This window comes from Oryctolagus cuniculus, chromosome 2, assembly GCF_964237555.1.
Source record: "Oryctolagus cuniculus chromosome 2, mOryCun1.1, whole genome shotgun sequence".
Lineage (NCBI taxonomy): Eukaryota > Metazoa > Chordata > Mammalia > Lagomorpha > Leporidae > Oryctolagus > Oryctolagus cuniculus.
In genome coordinates, this window is record NC_091433.1 from 42275042 (window position 1) to 42295390 (window position 20349).

The following is a 20349-nucleotide window of genomic DNA, read 5'->3' on the forward strand; positions in this document are numbered from 1 at the left end:
AGCTGACTCTGCAGCTTCTGCAAGTCCGTTATGCATGGCACACAGAAAAGCATAGGGAAACACAGGGTGAAGATGGGCTGCCTTCTAAAGTCTCACTGTTTCTTCACAGGCCGTTTGTTAGCGCCCTGTTCTCTCTGAAGAGGTGCTTCTTGAGTGGCCACTAGAGGGCAGCCTGTGGCTCCACACTCAGCAGACTGCTTGCGGGAGCAGAGCCCTCTTTGCTCTAAACCTGTGTCACCATCCTTCATGCATACATGAAGTGAGATTTTACGTGTGTTTTGTATATTTAAAACACGAGGCGCATCTGTTTCTTACGCTCCAGATGAGCTCTTCGCATGTCTTTCAAACACAGGGACAGCTTTCTGCCAGGGCGGCTGGGCCCATTCCAGGCATGCTGCGGAACGAACTTCACGTTGCACCTTCCAGTTCTGCCCCCGAGTCACAGTTACTTTATTTTCTCTCAGCTGTGCAGCAGTTATCATAACGAGAGAGTCCTGCTTCTGAATTTGTTAAAGCAAACAGCTGTTCTTTTTGCTCTCATTGGATAGGGCTGAACTAGAATCCGGCCGGTTTGGTGGCTTTGGTCCTTGCCCCCCCTTTCTAGTGAAGAGCAGGGATCTGGCCTTTGCATGTGTGTGGGTTAGCTGGTTCGCTCCCAAGTTAAACAAAAAGAAAAGAAAAAAAAGCTCTCACTGTAGTTCACAACAGCTCTTTACGGGCTGACCTCCCTCTCGTGTTTCCCTCTTAGTCTATCCACTACATTCAGAGTGGGTTTCTTTTAGTCCTTTGAACTTGCCTTGCTCCCTTTGCAGTGGGTCTTTGCGCACGCTTTTCCTAGTGTTTGGAGAGCCCTTGGCACATCTCCAAAAACATCTACTTCCTGGTTAAGAAATCAAATATTTACTCTAATTTTTGGCTTTTAGATAGTTCATCAAATAAAGAGATCATGGAGTCTTATTTATAGTTAGCTACAAAAAAGGAGCTTTTGCCGATTTTTTGCTAAAAATAGATCAAGACAATCTATTATGAGCTGTATTTTAGTTATATAGCATGCAGAATGTTTATATTGATAATACTTGCTATATAAACTGTCTCTACTCAGTAGTAGGAAAAAGCTCTGTAGAGAAACACAAGGGAACACCCAGCATTGAAAAGGCTTAATATTGTTTAATAACAGTGACTCCGGGTTCTCGATTTTATGGGCTAGATATTGCGAACAGAAAATTCATTTTAAAAATAACCTATTAGTCTACTGCCTTATGAAAAGTAAACACTGTCACTTAGTGGTAAAAATAGGTGCCATCACTAGGGCTCTGCAGAGAAATGTCTGATGGCAAGGCTAGGGCAGGGAGAGAGCAAGGTGAGCTGGAACAGCTTGTGCCAGAAAGCAAGGAAGTGCTCAAGAGACGGGTGGGGGTGTGTCAGAGGGACCCTGGGGCTGAAGGGGCCTCTGCGGGAATAGGGGCAGCCTATGTATCAAACAGGATATAGACAGTAACAGATGATAACACTGAGTTAAAGCCAGAAATCCCCAGCCCCATACAGTGTTCCTGTCAGAAGTGTTCTGGTGTAACCATGGGAACATACCTGACAAGTTGCCTTTCTATAAGCAAAACTAGCCTGGTCCTTTTGTAAGTGACATTGTCAAGACAGGCAGAAAAAGTAGAACTCTCTTGTAGAGACTAAGGAGGCTTGACAATTAAAAGTAATGCATGCTCCTTGATTGGATCTGAGATCAAAAACAGCTGCTATAAAGGAAAGTTGAACAACTGGGAAACGTGCCTGTGGATTGTGTATTAGCTATTGTAGACTTCTATATTAGAAAGCCAACAGTGATGTGATATTAAGAGTGATGATGATGATATTGAAGTGGTTGGGAGTGAAATGACATTGTGGTTGCCAGCGTTCAAATGGTATAAAAAGGCATGCTTGTGAGGCCGAATGCACACATGTGACAAAATACTCATTGCGGAAGCAAGGAGATGGATATATGGGTGCTTATTATTCTGTATGTTTGAAACTTTTTTTTAAACGTAGAAAAAGTAGGTCCTCACAGACACGTTCTCACTTCAGGATTTTTATCTTTCCCTTTGGTGATGTCTTTTGTAGTACCACCGTGATTGAAGAGAATTAAAAAAGACCTTGGGTTTTAATTTGCCTCTATTCTATTTTTCTAGATGTGACACAACAGAAAAACTCAGAAATACTTTGGATTACTTAAGATCATTATTAAATGATTCTACAAACTTTAAACTGATTTACAGATATGCGTTTGACTTTGCACGGGTGAGTTCTCTGGAGCCTATCCAGATGTTTCCCTCCCCACCCCGCCCCTCCTTTGCCTGGTGAGGTTTGTTTTGACATGCCCCAGCAAGGAACTTGAATAAATTGCTCACAGGGTGCTAGTTAGTACTTCTTTCTTCAGGTATGCTTTTAAGGCTAACTGATTTGGGGCAAAAAACTTGCTTGTTAGCAAAAAGCTATAATGGCAGACCTTTACTTGTATTTGGGTCTGGCTTGGAATTAACTGAAACACAGGCATGGAATAGACACTGTGTGAATATCACTCCAGTTAGTTTGAAGAAGCTCCTTTTTACAGAACAGTAAACCTTCCCCCTTCACTCACTATGTTTACTAGGATAAGCTAATCGTGTCTAATCCAGTTTTACTTTGGGTGCTATTAGTATATTTGGAAATCAGGTGAAATTCAGACCTAAGCTAATTATAGTAAACATTATTCAAATGTATTTTTTTAATCATCATTTTGAAGTTTTTATTCTACTTGTCACCTTTTGAGTCAAAGCCAGATGTGGAAGGATGTGACATAAGTTTGACTTGTTGGTCTGGCCACCATAGGTAGTGAAGTCTAGAGCACCAGTTGGCTTTGTGTTCATTCAGACAGCCACAGCCCATGTCATTGTACTTTAGTCTAGAGTGATGTTTTCTAGTAAGTCTCTGTCCTGTGGATTCAAGTGACTAAGCTTTCTTCATTGACTGTATTTTCTTTAAAAAAAAGATTTATTATTTTTTTAAGCAGAGAAATCAGTGACAAACAATTCTTTCTTCCCTTACTACTTTGCTGATCTTCTTAACTTTTCTGTTCTCTTTTGCTGTGCTAGTTCAGCACCAAAAGTTTATTTGATGAATTCTGATGCAACTGCACTAACACAGTGGTAGTTCTCTCTGGTGCCCTTATTCATGTATTTTTTTTTTTTCCATTTTCCAGCCTTCTAGTAGAATCCCAACATGCGGGAAAATGTATTGATGCTAGAAACGATCAGGCAAAACTCAGATATACTGCTTGAGTAAAAGGCATCTGTGTAACTGTATATGTAAATTATTTCCAGATGTTTTACAATAGACAAAATAGTTCCTAAGATGAAATAGTTTATTGATGAGGTTTATTTTTCCTTCCCAGAGTCAACAGTTCCTTAGAGTCAGAGTAGAAGTTCCTTTTGGCATCATCATGCTGTCTTCTCCGCCCAGATCAGCTGCTTGTTAGCTTCCTTGTTTGGGAGCTCCGAATTTTCCCAGACACCCACTACACTTTGACTGAGGTTCTCCTTTCCTCCTCCCCGGCTCCTGTCCCATGCTGGGTCAGTCCCAGGGGCCCACCTCAGGCTCCACCACAGCCTCAGCAGTTGAAGTCCTTGCTTCTCCCGAGCCGACTCCTGCAGTAGCCTTACTTTCTCACCCAGCATTTGCATCACTAGGGTGTCATTCCTCTGCCTTTGCCCCTTTGCTGCCCCCAAAGCCCCTCCGGACCTTCCCAGTGCTTTTATATTAGTATAGTGTTTCCCAGTGTTTACAGTACACTTGCTCTCATTCCCTGCTCAGAGGGACAGAGATGGTTTCAACCTACTGTCAAGAGAAAGTGGGCCTTAAGGAAGTGGAGAAATTTGACCTTGTCCTGTTGTGCGTGTAGACAGTAGACCCAAGATTCAAACCCCCAAGTCCAGCCTGTAGGTTACCCTGGGTCCTCTCAGTGGAGTCCCAAGCTTCCCCTTCCCATGCTGCAGCTGTGCCCTGGTGAAACTGCAGTAACTGTTGCTCACTGAACCTACTGTCTGGCCTTTCAGCCTCGCTACTCTGCCTTGGACATAGCAGGCCCTTGCCTAGACCTTGGTTTGTGCTCTCACAGCCCTATCCAGCTTCTGGGCCCAAACCACTTGCTTCTACTCTGTGCAGCTTCCCTGGCTCATCCTGTGCAGGAAGATAGTGCTGCCTTCACTTGCAGAGCTCTGTGTCCCCCCTGGCTTTGGCGTTGGGGTCAGACCTTAGTTTCTCTTGGTGGGTGTGGGACAGTGTGTTTTCTTCCTTCCTACAGCCAGGAGTAACCATGCTTCTTTGCTTTTAAGGAGCTGCAATAAATACTGGTGAATTAAGCCCTTTTATGTAATGATGAATAACAGCTGCCCACGTCTAATCATTATTTAATTACTGGATTGATTCAGTGCAGCTAAAACAGGCTGTAAGGTGAATTTAGCAGTCTTCATTTTTACTTCATTTTGCTTAGCTGTGCTTTAGGTTTTGAGATGTTGTGTTTTCATTTACATTCACTTAAAAATATTCTCCAGTTTCCCTTGGAGTTTCTTTTTTAAACCATTTGTTATTTAGAGGTATGTTTTTTACTTTCCAAGTATTTAAAATTTTGCAAATAATCTATTATTGATGCCTAGTTTAATTTTATTGTAATCAGAGAACATACCCTGTATGATTTTAATCTGATTGATTTATGGTCCAAAATATGGTCTGCTGGGAGGAATGTTTTATGTGTACCTGAAAGGAATGAATATTCTGCTGTTGTTTAGTAGAATATTCCATAAGTGGCTATTAGATCAAGTTGGTTAATAATGTTAATAACGTTACAGTCTTGTATCTGTATTGATTTCTGTCTACTTGTTTTGTTAATTGCTGAGACAGGGATGTTGAATTCTCCACCTTAATTATTTCTCCTGTCACTTCTGTAATTTTTTGTTACTTCGTATATTTTGAAGCTCTGATACTAAGTTTAGCCATACTTAGTATTATCATATCCTGGTGGCCAGTGCTGTGGCATAGTAGATTAAGCTTCCACATGTGGTACCGGCATCTCACATGGGCACCAGTTTGAGTCCTGGCTGCTCCTCTTCCGATCCAGCTCCCTGCCATGGCCTGGGAAAGCAGTAGATGACCCAAGTCCTTGGGCCCCTGCACCTGTGTGGGAGACCTAGTAGAAGCTCCTGGCTCCTGTCTTCAGATCGGTTCAGCTCCGACTGTTGCAGCCATTTGGGAAGTAAACCAGCAGATAGAAGATTTCTCTGTCTCTCCCTCTCTCTGTCTGTGACTCTGCCTCTCAAATAATAAACAATTAAATCTTTAAAAGAGATAATAATTGTCATAACCTCTTTGTTCTGAATTCTTTATTCTTTGCTCTTTATTCTTTACCCCTTGTTTTGAGGTCTGCTTTGTCTGATACAATTACTCCAGCTTTTTTTTTTTTTAACCTCTGTTGCTTTACATCGAAAGTGGATTTCTTTTTTATTCATTTGTTTGAAAGGCAGAGTATCAAAGAAAAAGGGCGAGACAGAAAGATCTTCCATCCAATGATTCATTCCCCAAGTAGCCTCAAATTCAGGGCTAGCTTAAGTAGAAGCCATAGAGCTAGGAACCAAGAACTCCATCTTGGTCTTCAACATGGGTGCAGGGGCCCAGGTGCTTGGGCCATCCTCTTCTGCCTTCCTAGGCACATTAACAGAGAGCTGGACTAGAAGTAGAGCAGCCAGGACTTAAACCGCACCGAAATAAGATACCAGTGTTGCAGGAGGCTTAATCCAGTACACCACAATGCTAGCCCCTCAATATCTATATTAATTAGGATGCTATAACTGTTTCCATTTAATGTAATAATTGGGATGGTTAAGTTTATATCTCATATCTTGCTGTTTTCCCCCTATTTGTCCCATCTTGCCTTTTGTTGCTTTTTTCTTGTCTTCTTTTAGATTTTTTTTCAATGATTCCATTTTTTTCACTATTGCCTTATTAGCCATATCTCTTTTTTCTAGTAATTGCTTTAGGTTTTACAATATACATCTTTAAATGTTCAATCTGTCTTCCCATGTTATTCCACCTTATAGAAAACACAAGAACGTTTACACCAGAATATTTTCATTTTCCTCTTCCATACTTTATACTATTCTTGTCTTACATTCTACTTATGCTATATAGATCACAATATATTATTAACATTTTTGCTGTAAATAGGCAAAAATCTCTGTTATGGTTCCTGAAATAGATCATTTCTGTGTTGTTTACTGCTTTTGTGTAAATCTGGATTTCTACCTGGCATCGTTTGCCTTTTTTTTTTTTCACTACTTTTCAGCAAGCTGATTATGATGTCCCTTGGCATAATTTTCCTTATGTTTATTCTGGTTGGAGTTTGTTGAGATTTTTGGAGCCGTGAGTTTATAATTTATGTTATGTTATTCAACTGTTTCTTAAATTTTTAAGAAAGTATTTATTTATTTGAAAGGCAGATTGAGAGACAGGGAAAGACACAGAGAGAAAGGGAGAGGGAGAGAGATCTTCTATCAAGTGGTTAAATGTTTTTCTTTCTGTTCGCTTATACCTTTGTTCAATTGCTTGATGTTATTCTACATGCCATTGATATTGCACTCATTTTTTCCTCCTCTTTGTTTCATTTTGGGTGTTTTTTTATTTCTGTGTCTTCCAGTATTAATCTTTCCTTTGCATTTTCTAATTTGCTGTTAATCTCAACTAGCATATTTTAAATATATTCAGATACTGTTTTTCATCTCCAGAAATTTCTTTTAGGTCTTTTTTTTAAATATTTCAGTTATCTCCTCACATGATAATGCTTCCTTCTATCCCCTGAAATAACTAGAACATGTTTATAGTAGATATTTTTTTAAACAAGCTAGTCTTCTGAGTCCATCATCTCTGTCATTTCGGGTCTCTTTTTATTGGTTGATTATTCTCTTAGTTCTCGGTCATGTTGTCCAACTTCCTTGCAGTTCTTACAGGGGTTGGTTTTTGTTTTTGTTTTTTTTTTTTTTTAATTGGGGCTGGATAATGTGAATTTTATATTGTTGATTGGTGGTGTTCTATTCCTTTAAATAGTGTTGGATATTTTCGCTCCTGGTACATAGTTAATTTACGTAGAATCAGTGTGATCCTTTGAAAGGGCTGTTCCGAAGCAGCTTCTATTCTAGAGATGAGTCAGCCCCTCAATGAAGGCTGAATCTTGAGGATTCTACCCAGTGCCCTATGTGTTATGCCCGCGGCAGCACAAACTGTTCCCAGCCAGACTTCTGCTTCCTCATTTCCAGTGGTTCTTCCTGCAGACACAGCATGTTTCCTGTCGCTGTGTGCTGATTAGTACTCAGCCCAAGGCCCCAGGAGACCACTCAGAAGGTCCCTGGATCTCAAGGTTCAACTCACACCTCGCTCACATTTTGCTCCACAAATGGTAGTCGCCTCTGCCTCCCTGAAGTCCACTCTGTCGTCTCCAACCTAGCGCTGCTGGCCTTGGCCTGGGTTTCCCTTTCCTCTCTGTGGCCTGGAACCACCTGCATGCAGTGAGCTGGTGTCTTACGGGCCCTGCTGTAGGTCTCCTGCTGTCAGGGCTTGCGGTGCTGTGCTGCCCGTTTCTCCATGTGTGAAATCCATCACTTCGACCTTTTGTCCTGTTTTCTGGTTGTGAGTGAAAAGGGAAATCTGGTCAGGGTGGGTCCATCTTAGTTGGAAGCAAAATTCCAGTCTCCTCACCTCACCTTCCCCCCTGCCCTGGCTCTATTTTTTTTTCTCCTACTTAAAAATTAGGACTTCTAAAAGTAGTAACTTAAAATTAACCAACACAGCAGACCTCTTAGAAAGCGTACTTTAAATGAAAATAGAACTTTCTGGTATAGTTTTTTTAATATAAAGATTTATTTATTTATTTGAAAGGCAGAGTTGTTACAGAGAGGTAGAGAGAGAGAGAGTGAGAGAGAGAAAGGTCTGCCATACGCTGGTTCACTCCCCAGATAGCCACAACAGCTGATGCTGTGTCAATCCAAAGCCAGGAGCCAGGAGCTTCCTCCAGATCTCCCTCGTGGGTGCAGGGGCCCAAGGACTTGGGGCATCTTCTACTGCTTTCCTAGGCCAAAGCAGAAAGCTGGATTGGAAGTGGAGCAGGCAGGACTCAAACTGGTGCCCATATGGGATGCCAGCACCTCAGGTGGTGGCTTTACCCACTACACCACAGTGCCTGCCCTTCTGGTATAGTTTTAATACCCTAATTATTTTAATGCCCTAAATTACTTTTAATACATTTATACCATTTCTTGACTGGTACTAACTCCCCATGTTCAGTTTCCTTATTGATAAATTGGACATAATGACAGCACCTATGTGTAAAATGGGTTTAAGTGTAAGGCACTTAGGACAATTTCTGGGTCAGAGTAAGTTCTCAGTAGAAGTTAACCATAGAACTAGAACTAGTTGTTTAATTCTTCTTCATTGCCATGACTTAAGTGTATGCAAGCCTCAAGATTCAAGTAATGACTTATTTTCTGAGACTAGTGCTTGCAGTAATAGACTCCAAGTGTACCACGCAAAAGCAGTAAGGAAAGACTGTGCCTGTTGGCAAAATGTTTTTCTTTTGTTTTATAGGAAATGTCAATAGTTGAGCTTTAATTAATTGCCTTGCAGACATTGTTATATGTAAACCAGTGTTAGCTAAGTTCTAAGAGCATAATTATTTTAATTGTATTAGATATATTTTTCCCAGTGGGAGGCTATGCCTGAGTTTCAACTTTTTGCTTTTTAATATGTCTTTTAAAAAAACTAATTTCCATTAAACCAATTTCCGTTTCATCAACTGAACTGTAGTATTTGAGATTGGAGTTCTTCGGGTCTGCTGGTTCTACCTCGCATCTGTGTAGGTAGCTGAGCTGAGAAGGCTGACTGTGCTTGTGTCAGCGTCATCCCTGTGGTCACACGAGAGTGCGTGGTGTACGTCATGGTCTTTCCTTCAGGCCTTTTGTTTTCACATGCCAATTTAAGACTAGCCCTGGCCGTGTATGGTTGGAGTCATGATTGCTTACATATTGTTTCTTGAGTCTAACTCACATCTTTGGAAAAGCTTTAAAATTCTTTCCTGTTGAAGCTCTTTGTTAAAATAATTTCAGTAAAGTAAGGTTCCTCTTTTCACACCTAGTCTCAAGCTATTAAAACTTGGTGAAAATTGGAAATTTTTAATCTGAAATAGTTAGGGACCTCTGATACCTCAGATTATGGGTACCTAGGTATTTGAAGATTAGTTTTGGCAATGTCATATTTATACTCACATATTTATAATTAACTTTTTTTGTTTGTGTTTCCTTATAGTTGTGTCACTTTAAGAAAAAAGTGTTTAATTGTCCTATTTTATAGGAGAACTGAAACAGTTTTACATAAGCATAGGCACTATTTTTATTGTTTACTATTATACTGTGACTCCAAATCAGACCTTAATAAATCTTCCTTATTCTCTCTTTAGCTGTTTGTTGCTAGTCTCTGACTCTGGAAGTGCATTTAGTCCACATGTAAAATGTAACTTCTTAGAAATAGGACCCTTTGATTTTGCAGCTACACTGTTAGAGCCTTGATACCCTTTGGTTCCTGTGTTTTCAGTCTAAGGCAGAGATTAATTGTGTATTGTAGGGGATTGGTACATCTATCCAGTTCCTGTTATTTTGAAAAATGACACAAAAGTTGTTTATCTGAGAAAATTAAAGTTGGTGGAGTATATGTACACATTTTCAATCACAAGATGAATGGGAAGAGAAGTTTCCATTTCCTTCTCTCTTCCTCTTGACGGGCCCTCTGAGGATGCTCAGTAGCTCTTGGCAGGCTGTCTAGGTACTTCGTGCTTAGGTGCAGAAATCTGTCGATCTCCTTTTTACCCCATGAGCAGAGGGTCACAGGGCTGGTTTTGACTATACTGTCTTCACTTCTTACAGAGAGCTTTTGGCTATCTTTGTGTACTCCTTTAAGTTGTTAAGGTGGTTATCATTTTTAAAATGCCCATTTGTTGATGGCTGCCTGGTTGCATCCTGGGAGATTCATTTCACTTCTGATTGGGAACTCCTTTGCAGAGAATGCCTTTGGGACCCTCAGTTATCAGAGAACCCCCTGGGAGTGTCTCCATTTTCAAGTTTACAGTTGTTGGCTGTGGGATCTCTCCACTGTTGGCGCCTAGGAATTATTTGAGTGTTTCCAGTGATGGCTGCTGGCACTTAACCCAAGTCCACCCACAGGCAATGCTGGTTATCAGGGAGTTGCCACTGTTCAGACTGTGAGTGCATCCATAATGTCTTTCTCTTATTTGCTAGGCAGAAGATGGTGTTAGTGATTGCGAGCTGCTGGCTGGCACCCTTGCAGAGCAGGAGTAAGTGAGTGCTGCTCAGCTTTCCGGTCCTGTGAGTCTGATCCTTTCCTCCATGTTTTGGCACCGCTGCCAAACACATACGTTGAAATCCTTCATGATCGTCATCAGTTTGTTGGATGGTTATATTGTTGCGAAGAGTCTGTCCAGCTCCTTTGTATCTTTTTTTCTTTTTTGTCACCTTAGTGTATGTCCACTGTGACGGGGACATAGGAGTTGATGATGATGATGATGATGGAAGAAGACACAGTACTTATCAAAGCAAGACTAGAGATTGGGCTTCAGTGACTTGAGTACAAACTCTCCCCAGGGAAAACTTTTCCAGAGGGCCAGTGCTGTCAGCCCCACGCTGCACGAGCTCTTGTGTTGACAAATGGACGTGGCCTGGTCCTGTGGTGCTGCTTGTGTTTCCTAACAGTTTTTCTTGTAGATTGCTTCATAGGATAGTATGCTAATGCCGTCTGCCGCACCTGTGTTATGGAGTAAGAGGAAGTTGCCATTTGCTTGCCCAGTGTATCACTGAAGTATAAGGCCTTGAAACTCAACTAACCAATGAGGCTTGATTGGCAAAAGGCAGGCAATCTCTAGAGCGCCTCTTCTACTGTCCTCTTCTCCACTAGTAATAAATGCACCCCAGAACAGGCAGTCTGCATGGCCAAGGGATGGGTGGAGAATGCCTTGGAGAGGAGGCCCCACTTACTTGCGTAAACTGGGGAACTACAGCATCCCTGCCATCTTGAGACTTCAGCTGCCTGTCAGCAGAGAAGGGTGACTTGGAGCCACCTGACCTCTTCTCTTTGTGAACAGTGGTCACACTTTATGACTGGGACCAAAACTCAGATCTACTGCACATCTCCGTTAAGTAGCACGTCTCTGTGTCTTCATCTCCCTTGTGTGCTGTTATTGACTAAGGCCCTTACATTGGCTGTATTGTTTCTTCACTTTTAAAGTCAGTGGCATGCCTCAAATTCTTTGTATACTGAAGAGCATTTCACTGTTTGAGTCCTTGAGGTGACAGTTAATTCTACCTGAAGGGACATGTAGTTGCATGCCACAGCATCGTCCCTTACTTTGGTGAATATTTAGATTCAACTCCTGTGGGGTAGCCAGGCACTTTCTCCCTTTGTCAAAAAATATGTTTACATATTTTCTCTCTTATTAAGAAACCATGTGGTGGCCAGCTTTGTAAGGTTACTACCACTAGTCCCAGGCCCTCCATCCCTTTCCATAGAAACTACCCCCTTGTGGTTCCAGAATGGAAACTTGTAAGAAAGATGAGAATGAGGAATCAGGATCGTTAACTGCAAATGTAAATGGACTAAACGTAATCTAGGTTTGTGTACTCTCTCTTCTGGTTTCCTAGGAAATATTGTCCTTTGCTTGTTTACTAGTTTGGGGGTATTTGGTTAGGAGATTCAAGTCTGAGAACTCCAAGGTAAGCAGGGCTTTATAGGCAGACATCCTACTTGCCCCGGAGCCTGTGGATGAACACATCCTTTGATAGGGGAGCCTCAAAGCCCCAACGATTATTAACAATTTAATTCTAGCATGCTTAGGTATGAACAAAAATTTACCTCATAAGGTAAAACTATTGGAAAAAATGATTTGTTTTTGAAGGAAACCTGATTCCTAAGCATGCAAATCAAAACCTTTAAATTAAGTTATAGGCTTTAAGATCAACAATTGTGATTTTATAATTACAAATGTCAAGTCAAGCTATCGAGTTACAGATTTTTATTTTTCTTGGGAAATGAGTACTGGTACTACATAACTCAGTGATTTTGCATCAGGATCATCATTCAGTAGACATGAGTTTCTTACAGTAAATTTATAATTTATATAGTACTGACACGTTCAAGCCTTCCGCCATGTTTGACTGCCTTCCCTCCCCCGCCTTAGCTTTTGAATCAGGGTTTTTGTGGTTATATGGTAAATGAGCTGTTTACTAATTTCTTGTTGAAGTGAAATACAAATTTGGATGATTGGAATTTGTTATTTTGGGGGCATCTGGCTCATCCTTGTTTTTGTTTGTTAAACAGGAAAAGGACCAGCGCAGCCTAGACATAAACACTGCCAAGTGCATGTTGGGACTGTTATTAGGAAAAATCTGGCCCCTTTTTCCAGTTTTTCACCAATTCTTAGAGGTACCAAATTGTTATTTTATGAAATGTATGTTTGCTTGCTTAGAACTACCAAATATACTTTAACCATTTTATGTAATGTTTTTGTTTGTTGTGCTTTCTGCCTGTAGGAATTCTGGTGACAAACTTGCTGTCATTCAGCAATGACCTCTCTTCTCGGAGCGCATTTGTGTATGCGTGTAACACTGTGTTGCATCACTCCACGTTACAGATATGTCAGAAATGGCCACAGCTCTGTCCTTTCCTCTCCTTTCTCATCTCCATTTTAAAAGCTTCATTTTGTTTAGATTTCCTGCTCCTTATAACAATGGAGAAGACCGGCTTTCTTTTGGAGGAACTTCCACTTTTATTAAGTAAAGGTTAAAAAAACAGTCATCTGCCTTCTTACTAAAATCAGTTTGTTGTCACTTCTTGTCTACTTTTATCTCTAAGGACCTTAGCTCAGTCTAGTCCTAGGCAAACTGACAGTATCTCCTTTGGTTTAACTTTTCTTCAGCTTTGTATCAGAAAGAATCCATTACCTTACACCATCATTGTGTTTTGTTGAAGTATTGGTGACTGAATATTCTGGTTGTTGTTGAAATGTCATCATGCAGGATCTGGAGGGATCTGAGATACAGACTGGAATTACTTGGGTTGTCATGTATCTTGGCTAAGCCCTTTTTTTTTTTTTTAAAAAAAAAAAATGCCCTCAGCCTGCAGAGATGTGGGTGCTGGGTCTCTGAGAAAGTCCAGGGCCTTCCCTTGGCTCCAGCTTCCCTCTTGAAGTCATCCTTCTTGCGACTTACTTTGTGTAATGGTCCAGAAAAGCTTAGCAACAGATACCGTTCTTTGAGGACTGTTATTAAAGTTGGTCTTAATGTAAGAAACATTTGTTTACACACTAGTTCATATGTACATTCTTGTATGGCTTGTTCTAATTTCTCAGACAACCCTATGAGATAAATTAGCACCATTCAGAAAATAAATGGACTCGGTTCTTGTTCTCAGCAAGCACAGCAGGACCTGAGCCTGAGTGTAAAGGTTTCTTTAGCCGAAAGACATTGCCAATTTGACTTTGCACAATTCTGGGAGCATTGTCAACTATTTTAAGACTGGTTTTTATTTTTAGGTGCATAGAAAGCTAAAAAAGAAACAGTAATTTTTTGATTTCTGCTTTTCTTGTGTTTGCATCCTTAAAATCATTGGTAACTCTCTGGGCTTTTTATGTACCTGTATTATTTTATGATATTTCTTGATCTCAGTGGTGAGGATTTATAAATTTTTGGCTCCAGATTTTATTTCTAAATTTATAATGATATAAGGATACAGTATTTAAAATATAACTATGGCTTATTTCTTGTCTAAGAGGAATAGAAACACCATGCCATGGCTATTCTACTTCTTTTGTGATGAGATTCATGTTTTGAATGACTAGAACAGTCACTTTCTTCTATTACAAGGGCATCTAGTGCCAAGACCACTTGTAGCACTTACAGGTTTTCATTGAGTGACCCACTGCTGCATGTGCTTTAAGCCAGTGACTTGGCAGTGAGCAGTGCTGATCATGGCAGAGCTTATTAATGGATCCTATACATGAATTACATAGATTATCTCTTTTAATCCTTGCAATGTCTCCATGAAGTAGGTGTTGTCCCATTTTATATAAAAGGACATTTGCCATTTAAGAAGTTGCACTTCCAGAGGTATGAAAGTGTGTTTCTTTGATGTGCTTACCATTTTATGTGGCTATAATATTTTTGTAATGAAAATTGTCATCTAAAGTTCAACTCTTGCTCTCACCCACCATCCTAGATTGATACTTAACACACCTCAAATGGAAAGAAGCCCCCCAACAATGAACTTGAAGTTGATTCATACAGCAGTTTAAACCCTCCCCTTTGCTCATTTTCAGTTAGTAATTGCTATTACTTTCCCATTCACCAGCAATCAAAATACAAAGTTATTAACAAAGACCAGTGGTGCAATGTGCTAGAGTTTAGCCGAACAATTAATCTCGACCTGAGCAACTACGACGAAGATGGAGCATGTAAGTACTGTGGCTGAGTGTTCACTCCCGCCTCTCCCAGCATGTGTATGTGCATGTCTTTCTCCTTGGAAACAGCCTCAGAGCCACGTTGTTTTCTCTCTCTCCCCAGGGCCAGTGTTGTTGGACGAGTTTGTGGAGTGGTATAAAGACAAACAGATGTCTTAGGACTTTATACATAGCAGCGAGAGAGTCACTGTTACCACAGTTATGTCAACCATTAGCCATAAATTGCTGTTTGTATCAAAGCGCATGCTGCTTTTCTTGCACTGTCTCCCTTTGGCAGGGATGTTTTGGTGTTTGCTATTGACTGGACCAGCTCTGTTTGCTGTGTAGCATTGTTCTCTTGAAAGGCTGCTTTGCAGTTTGTATTTACACTACAGATTGGTGAATTTGCCAACGTCCTCACTGTGATTATGTGTATATTGCTGTTTAAATTTTGTATATGTGTATAAAAAGAAAAAGCTTCACCTAGAGATTATTTCTGCAAAAATGTATTGTACAAATAATTTTGTGGCATATTTCTAGTCCCTTTTTTCAAATGAACCAATTATACTTCATTTGGTCTCAAATGTAGCATTTCAGAAGATGAGACAAAACAACCTTAACCATGAGCAAACATTGCCAGAATTAACCTTACTGTTTAAGAGGCCAACTTTTGGAAGGGGGTGGGAGTCCTAAACTAACTTTTCAGTGGCATAGGCCAAATCCCATTTGGTTTACTTAACAATATTAGCATCTTAAAATGATGAACGTTATCGACATGTGTAACATGCCACCATTCACTTCCACCATGCAAGGTATGGTTTTTTGTTTTGCAGTGTTAAAACTGTAGCAGCTTGGATTTAGGTATAAATGACCAAATTAAAATGGCACCTTTTTATTTTTTAAATTGGGGTTTAAATTCTTATGAACTTTATTTAACGGTATTTTCCCTCCCTCCATCCCTTCCTACCCGCCCTCCCCCCCCCCCCCCCCGGCATCCTTTTAGCCAGTGTTGGATCTGCTGATGCTTTGTATGCCATGCTAAGTAAAGTTTATTTTGCCTCCTCCATGGAAAAAAAAAAAATCTAATGGTTTGCTGGCCATTTATAACTGCTGAGCACTTTTAGTTGTGGCTTGAAATTTCAGTGAATCTGTGTGGTGTCTGATTTTCTAGGGTTTTTTTTTTTTTTTTTTTCTTTCAAAGAGCTGTGAGAGGAGTGTGTAGCTTCCTTTTAGTTTGTCCTCCTGGTTTTGTTTCTTTCATGCTAGGCTTTTCCTGGCAGCACGTCCATTGCTGGCAGTGGACACAGCCACCAGCATTGAGCTCACCTGTCACAGGCGAGGACCTTTCCTGGAGGGGCCGTTTGTCATTCCCTGAGTCACTTGTACAAAGGGGGGCTGCCGTTATTTATGTAGGTGAGAAAATAAGAGTAATAAGCAGGATCATATTTTTAGGTTTGTGTTTTATGGGTTTTTTTTTTTTTTTTTTTTTTTGCCTTCTTGAGAAAATGTGTAGATAACATGTTTTCGCCCAGCTATCTGGTGCTATTGATGACTAATTTAGTCTCTAAAGTTTTATGAAAACACAAAAATCTAGTGATTTAACCCAAGTAAAGAGCTAATGGTACATGTGGACAAGTTAAATGCTATAGTTCTGAGCAAGATGCACGATTGAGCTTGTAATGATTGGAAGAAGTTTGGAATCATCTCGAAATCTGGCCAAAAATATCTTCTAGCATAAATGTGAATGTTTAAATGGCATTAAACGAGTAAAGCACACTGACAATGCTACTCTTTGACCACTGTTGTAGTTTCTTTGCAAACAGTGTTCAGATTTTCATATTTTTCCCTAACGGAACCACCAAAGACAGACATTTTATATGTATATACAGTGTGTGTGCATATACAAAATCATGCTATGGTAGAATGCAACTACTTCCTTTTTCTACCAAATAGAAAAGGTTTGGTTTGCTGTGAAATAAACCAGAGGTTTAAAAAGCTCTGTAGTGATGAAGCATACTGAACCATTCCTTGTTTGTACTCTTCACTTTTAACCTTACAATCTAATAGCAGTTTGCATAAATTAATACCTGAAAGAATAGCAAATGTTGATAGCAAGCAACAGCTATTGAGATCATTCTGTGGACAAGATTCTGATGGATATGCGTGTGTGTGTGTTATAGCAGTGACTAGCCATGGGCAGACTTGGATCTATGGAGAATTGATTCATTTTCTAAAGTACCCCAAAACAGTTCAAAAAATTAAAGTTTAAAGGCAGCAGTTATTAAATTTGATCAACTTTAGTTTTGTTTGAAGCAAATATAAATCATAGGTGAAATTATTTTAAATATGATATTAGAATCTAGAGAATCTTTTTAACACTAAGCACAGTTAGTCCTAAAATAACAGGATTATTAGAAGGGAGAGGTGTTAGCATTTTATTGACAGTGAACGTATTCAGGACAGGAGAACCACCCAGGGAAGAACCATCTCCAGATGTGTGATATGTAAGCAAGCATTGCACAGGGACAATCTTGCCTGTTCAGAAAACTCTAAATCATCTTTAAACTGCCTTGAAGCACAGACTTCTGTGACTATGGGGTTGCAGAGTGCTTGCCCTCGGTTTTCTTGATTTCACGTAGTTATTTTTAAGAGGAGAAAAAGGAATCGGACTGAGTAATAAGATGCTTTTTCTTAGACTTCCCTAAGTTACACAGAATTGAACATCATCAGCCAGTTGTTGACTGGCTGATGTTAAGTACGTGAGGGTGCCTTCTTCCGAGTTTACTCCAGTACCTGAGTCTGCACCCTTTCTCTCTCTTTTCTATTGTGTTTTGAACTCCGCGTTACAATACTCCATTGTAATGGAACACAGCTCTTAGGTGTTTACTGCTGCTGTAGGTCAGGAATTTTATCATTTAAGTTGCCACAAACATCCACTGTAATGTTTCTTGCACCTTTTTGGAAGCATGAACTCCGAATTAGGGTTTTATGAATCTGACTAGGCAAACCTCTAAATTTTGGTTCAGATTTCTGTTGCCTGTCAATTTCCATTTTAACAGTGCTTTTGAAGTTTATACAGAAAGCTTTAAAAGTTAGTTTGTGCCCTTGGTTTTTATTCTTACAACTGCTAAAATACCTCTGTAAGCCTTATTCTATATTCTTTCATATGTTGTATAATAAATGTAAAGAATTCATTGACCAACTGAAATGTTGGGTGTCTGTAAATGAGACCAAAATGTGGGTTGCTTTTTTTCATAAAATAATTTCTATTTGGGGGTTACTGTTTAATGAACAGCAGCTAACCTATAACTGTGAATGCTTCGTGTCGTCAGTATTTGCATTACATTCATAAAAGTGTGCAAGTCCTGTGACTCCCAGCTTAACTAAAATACTGTTATGCCACCTACCTTGAGTTCAGCAAACTGGTTTTAGGTTTTGATGGAATTGATGTAAAATGATATCCCATAAATAAAAAGTATTTGTGTTTGGTTTCAGAACTGATTAATAAATCCTTTATTCTCTCTGACTTGTGCTTAAAAAAAAAAAAAACTGTTTATAGTAGTTTTAAAGTATGTTATAGTTTTCTTTTTCCTCTCAACTTTTTCTGTTGGGGATGTTCGGAACTATAGAAGAAAATGCAACAATAATACACTACAATCCCTATGCCTACCACTTAAATTTTTCTAGTAAACATTTCGCCTCATTCCTTGCCCTGCTGAGTGTTTGCATGTGTTTGTGAGTGTGTGTAAGTGTGTGTGTGTGTGGGGGGGTACTTCTCTGTATGTGTAGATAATTAAATATACCTTTTTTATGAACTATTTGAGAGTAAGTTATATTATTTGTGCCTGATTTTTCAGAATAAAGACATTCTCTCATAGCCATAATAGAGTGATCACACTCAGGAAGTTTAACAGCGATATAGTACATTATCCAATATGCAGTCCAGATTAACATCCCCCTATTTGTGCCAATAATGGCCTTGATAGCGATTTTATTTTCTATCCAAGGATACCATTTGATTGTAGAATATCCAGGTACACCCCATTTAAATTGGTGCTGTAGATGGTTCTTTCTACCATAATTGTAGCTAAAAGCTGAGAATCAAACCGAGAAGATCTTTGTTCTTCTGGACACCCAGAAAAGGGGTGGGGTGGGGGAGAGGTGTGTGTTGGTACAGGAAAAAGCTTCATCCCACATTGATGGAAAGTACTGGGAGGTGACAGGACTTACCACAGAGAATTCTTAACCTGGGATATGGCAAGCTTAGAAACTCCAGAAGCACATCATCCAGTAACAGAAAATAAGACCACAAGAGGCACTCTGCTAGAGGTTGCTAGTAATCCAAATATAAATGAACAGAAATTGAAATAAAGTTCTCCTGCAGTGTAATTGGAACAAAACAGACTGGGGAGAGAGTAAGTCACTAATACCCCCTGAAGACAAAATTGCAGCCCAGATGCACTGCAGATACACTCGTGAAGGAAGAAAGCTGTAGGCAAGAAGAGCATTAAATGCTTCTTAAAATTTTAATTATTCAAGAGGCACAAGGACTGACAGAAACAGACAAACAGAACCCCCGCTCATTGATTCTTTCCTCAAAAGCCTACAACAGCCAGGGTTGGGCCAGGCTTGGAGCTAGGAGCCAGGAACTCAAGCCAGGTCTTCCACATGGGTGGCAGAGTCCTAATTGCTTGAGCCATCACTGCTGCTGTCTGCATTGGTAGGAAGCTGGAGGCAAGAATCAAACCCAATGCAAGCATCTTAACCGCCGTCCGAACTGGCAGGCTAAACACCTGCCCCAGGAAGAACGTATGGAAGCTCTTTGAAATAGCAAGGTAGAGGCCGGCGCCACGGCTCACTAGGCCAATCCTCCGCTTGCGGTGCCGGCACACTGGGTTCTAGTCTTGGCTGCTCCTCTTCCAGTCCAGCTCTCTGCTGTGGCCCAGGAGTGCAGTGGAGGATGGCCCAAGTCCTTGGGCCCTGCGCCCCGTGGGAGACCAGGAGAAGCACCTGGATCCTGGCTTCGGGTCAGCGTGGTGCATCAGCTGCAGTGCACCGGCCACAGTGGCCATTAGGGGTGAACCAACGGCAAAGGAAGACCTTTTTCTCTGTCTCTCTCTCTCTCACTGTCCACTCTGCCTGTCAAAAAAAAAAAAAAAAATAGTAGGGTAGAGAGGAAAATGAACTTAAAAAAAAAAAAAAAAAAGAAAATATTCTCCACAAAGAAGTGAAGATTGTTGGGTCCACCCCAGGCTGCAGAGGTGAGGTGGAAAATTGTCTGTTCTGGAGAGCAACTTTCTTGTTAGCACCCGCAAAGGCAGGACATGTTTTTCATGGTTACCGTAATAGGTCACACCCAGGTGATTTACTGGAATGTTGTCTGCATATCTTTGTGTGAAGAGTGACTTTTATGCAGAAGATTAGAGACACTATTATATTCCTTTAGAAAAGAGCTGTCTTTAGAACTTTCGGAAAAGCAAAACAAAAACACCTGTCCCATGAGTAAATAACAACAAGGGAAACAACCCATCAAGCATCTATCCCTGTCTGGTCCTCCAAGCTCCTGAGGTAGAGGATGATCCCCATGAGGACACAGGCACATTCAGCAGAAAAATATTTGATTTTTCCCCCCCTGCCTGAATTTGTTCTTAGCGCTGGTCTGCCATTGCCTTAACAGAAAATGAAACCATCACATACAGAAGCGCTTGCTCGAAATCATGATGAGTAGTAAGTAGGCCGTGCTGAGAAGAAAAACCGGAAACTGGAAAACAAACTGGTGATTAAAC

The 20349-nt window shown here is 40.4% G+C and overlaps 1 protein-coding gene across 10 annotated transcripts in view; it reads left to right on the forward strand.

The window, feature by feature from the left end:
- DCUN1D4 (defective in cullin neddylation 1 domain containing 4) overlaps nucleotides 1-18057 on the forward strand; it is an 86420-nt gene extending 68363 nt beyond the window's left edge. For 7 of the 10 annotated variants that reach the window (XM_017337668.3, XM_051831603.2, XM_051831598.2 and 4 more), the window contains 4 exons: nucleotides 2178-2286; nucleotides 12448-12552; nucleotides 14476-14578; nucleotides 14688-18057. In XM_017337668.3, coding sequence (XP_017193157.1) covers nucleotides 2178-2286; nucleotides 12448-12552; nucleotides 14476-14578; nucleotides 14688-14743 — 373 coding nt within the window. In that variant the 3' untranslated portion in view covers nucleotides 14744-18057. Of the gene's footprint in view, nucleotides 1-2177; nucleotides 2287-10355; nucleotides 10412-12447; nucleotides 12553-14475; nucleotides 14579-14687 lie in introns of all 10 variants that reach the window. The other 3 variants (XM_070068205.1, XM_051831576.2, XR_011386232.1) reach the window with 2 other exon arrangements.
- Nucleotides 18058-20349: the final 2292 nt, after the last annotated feature.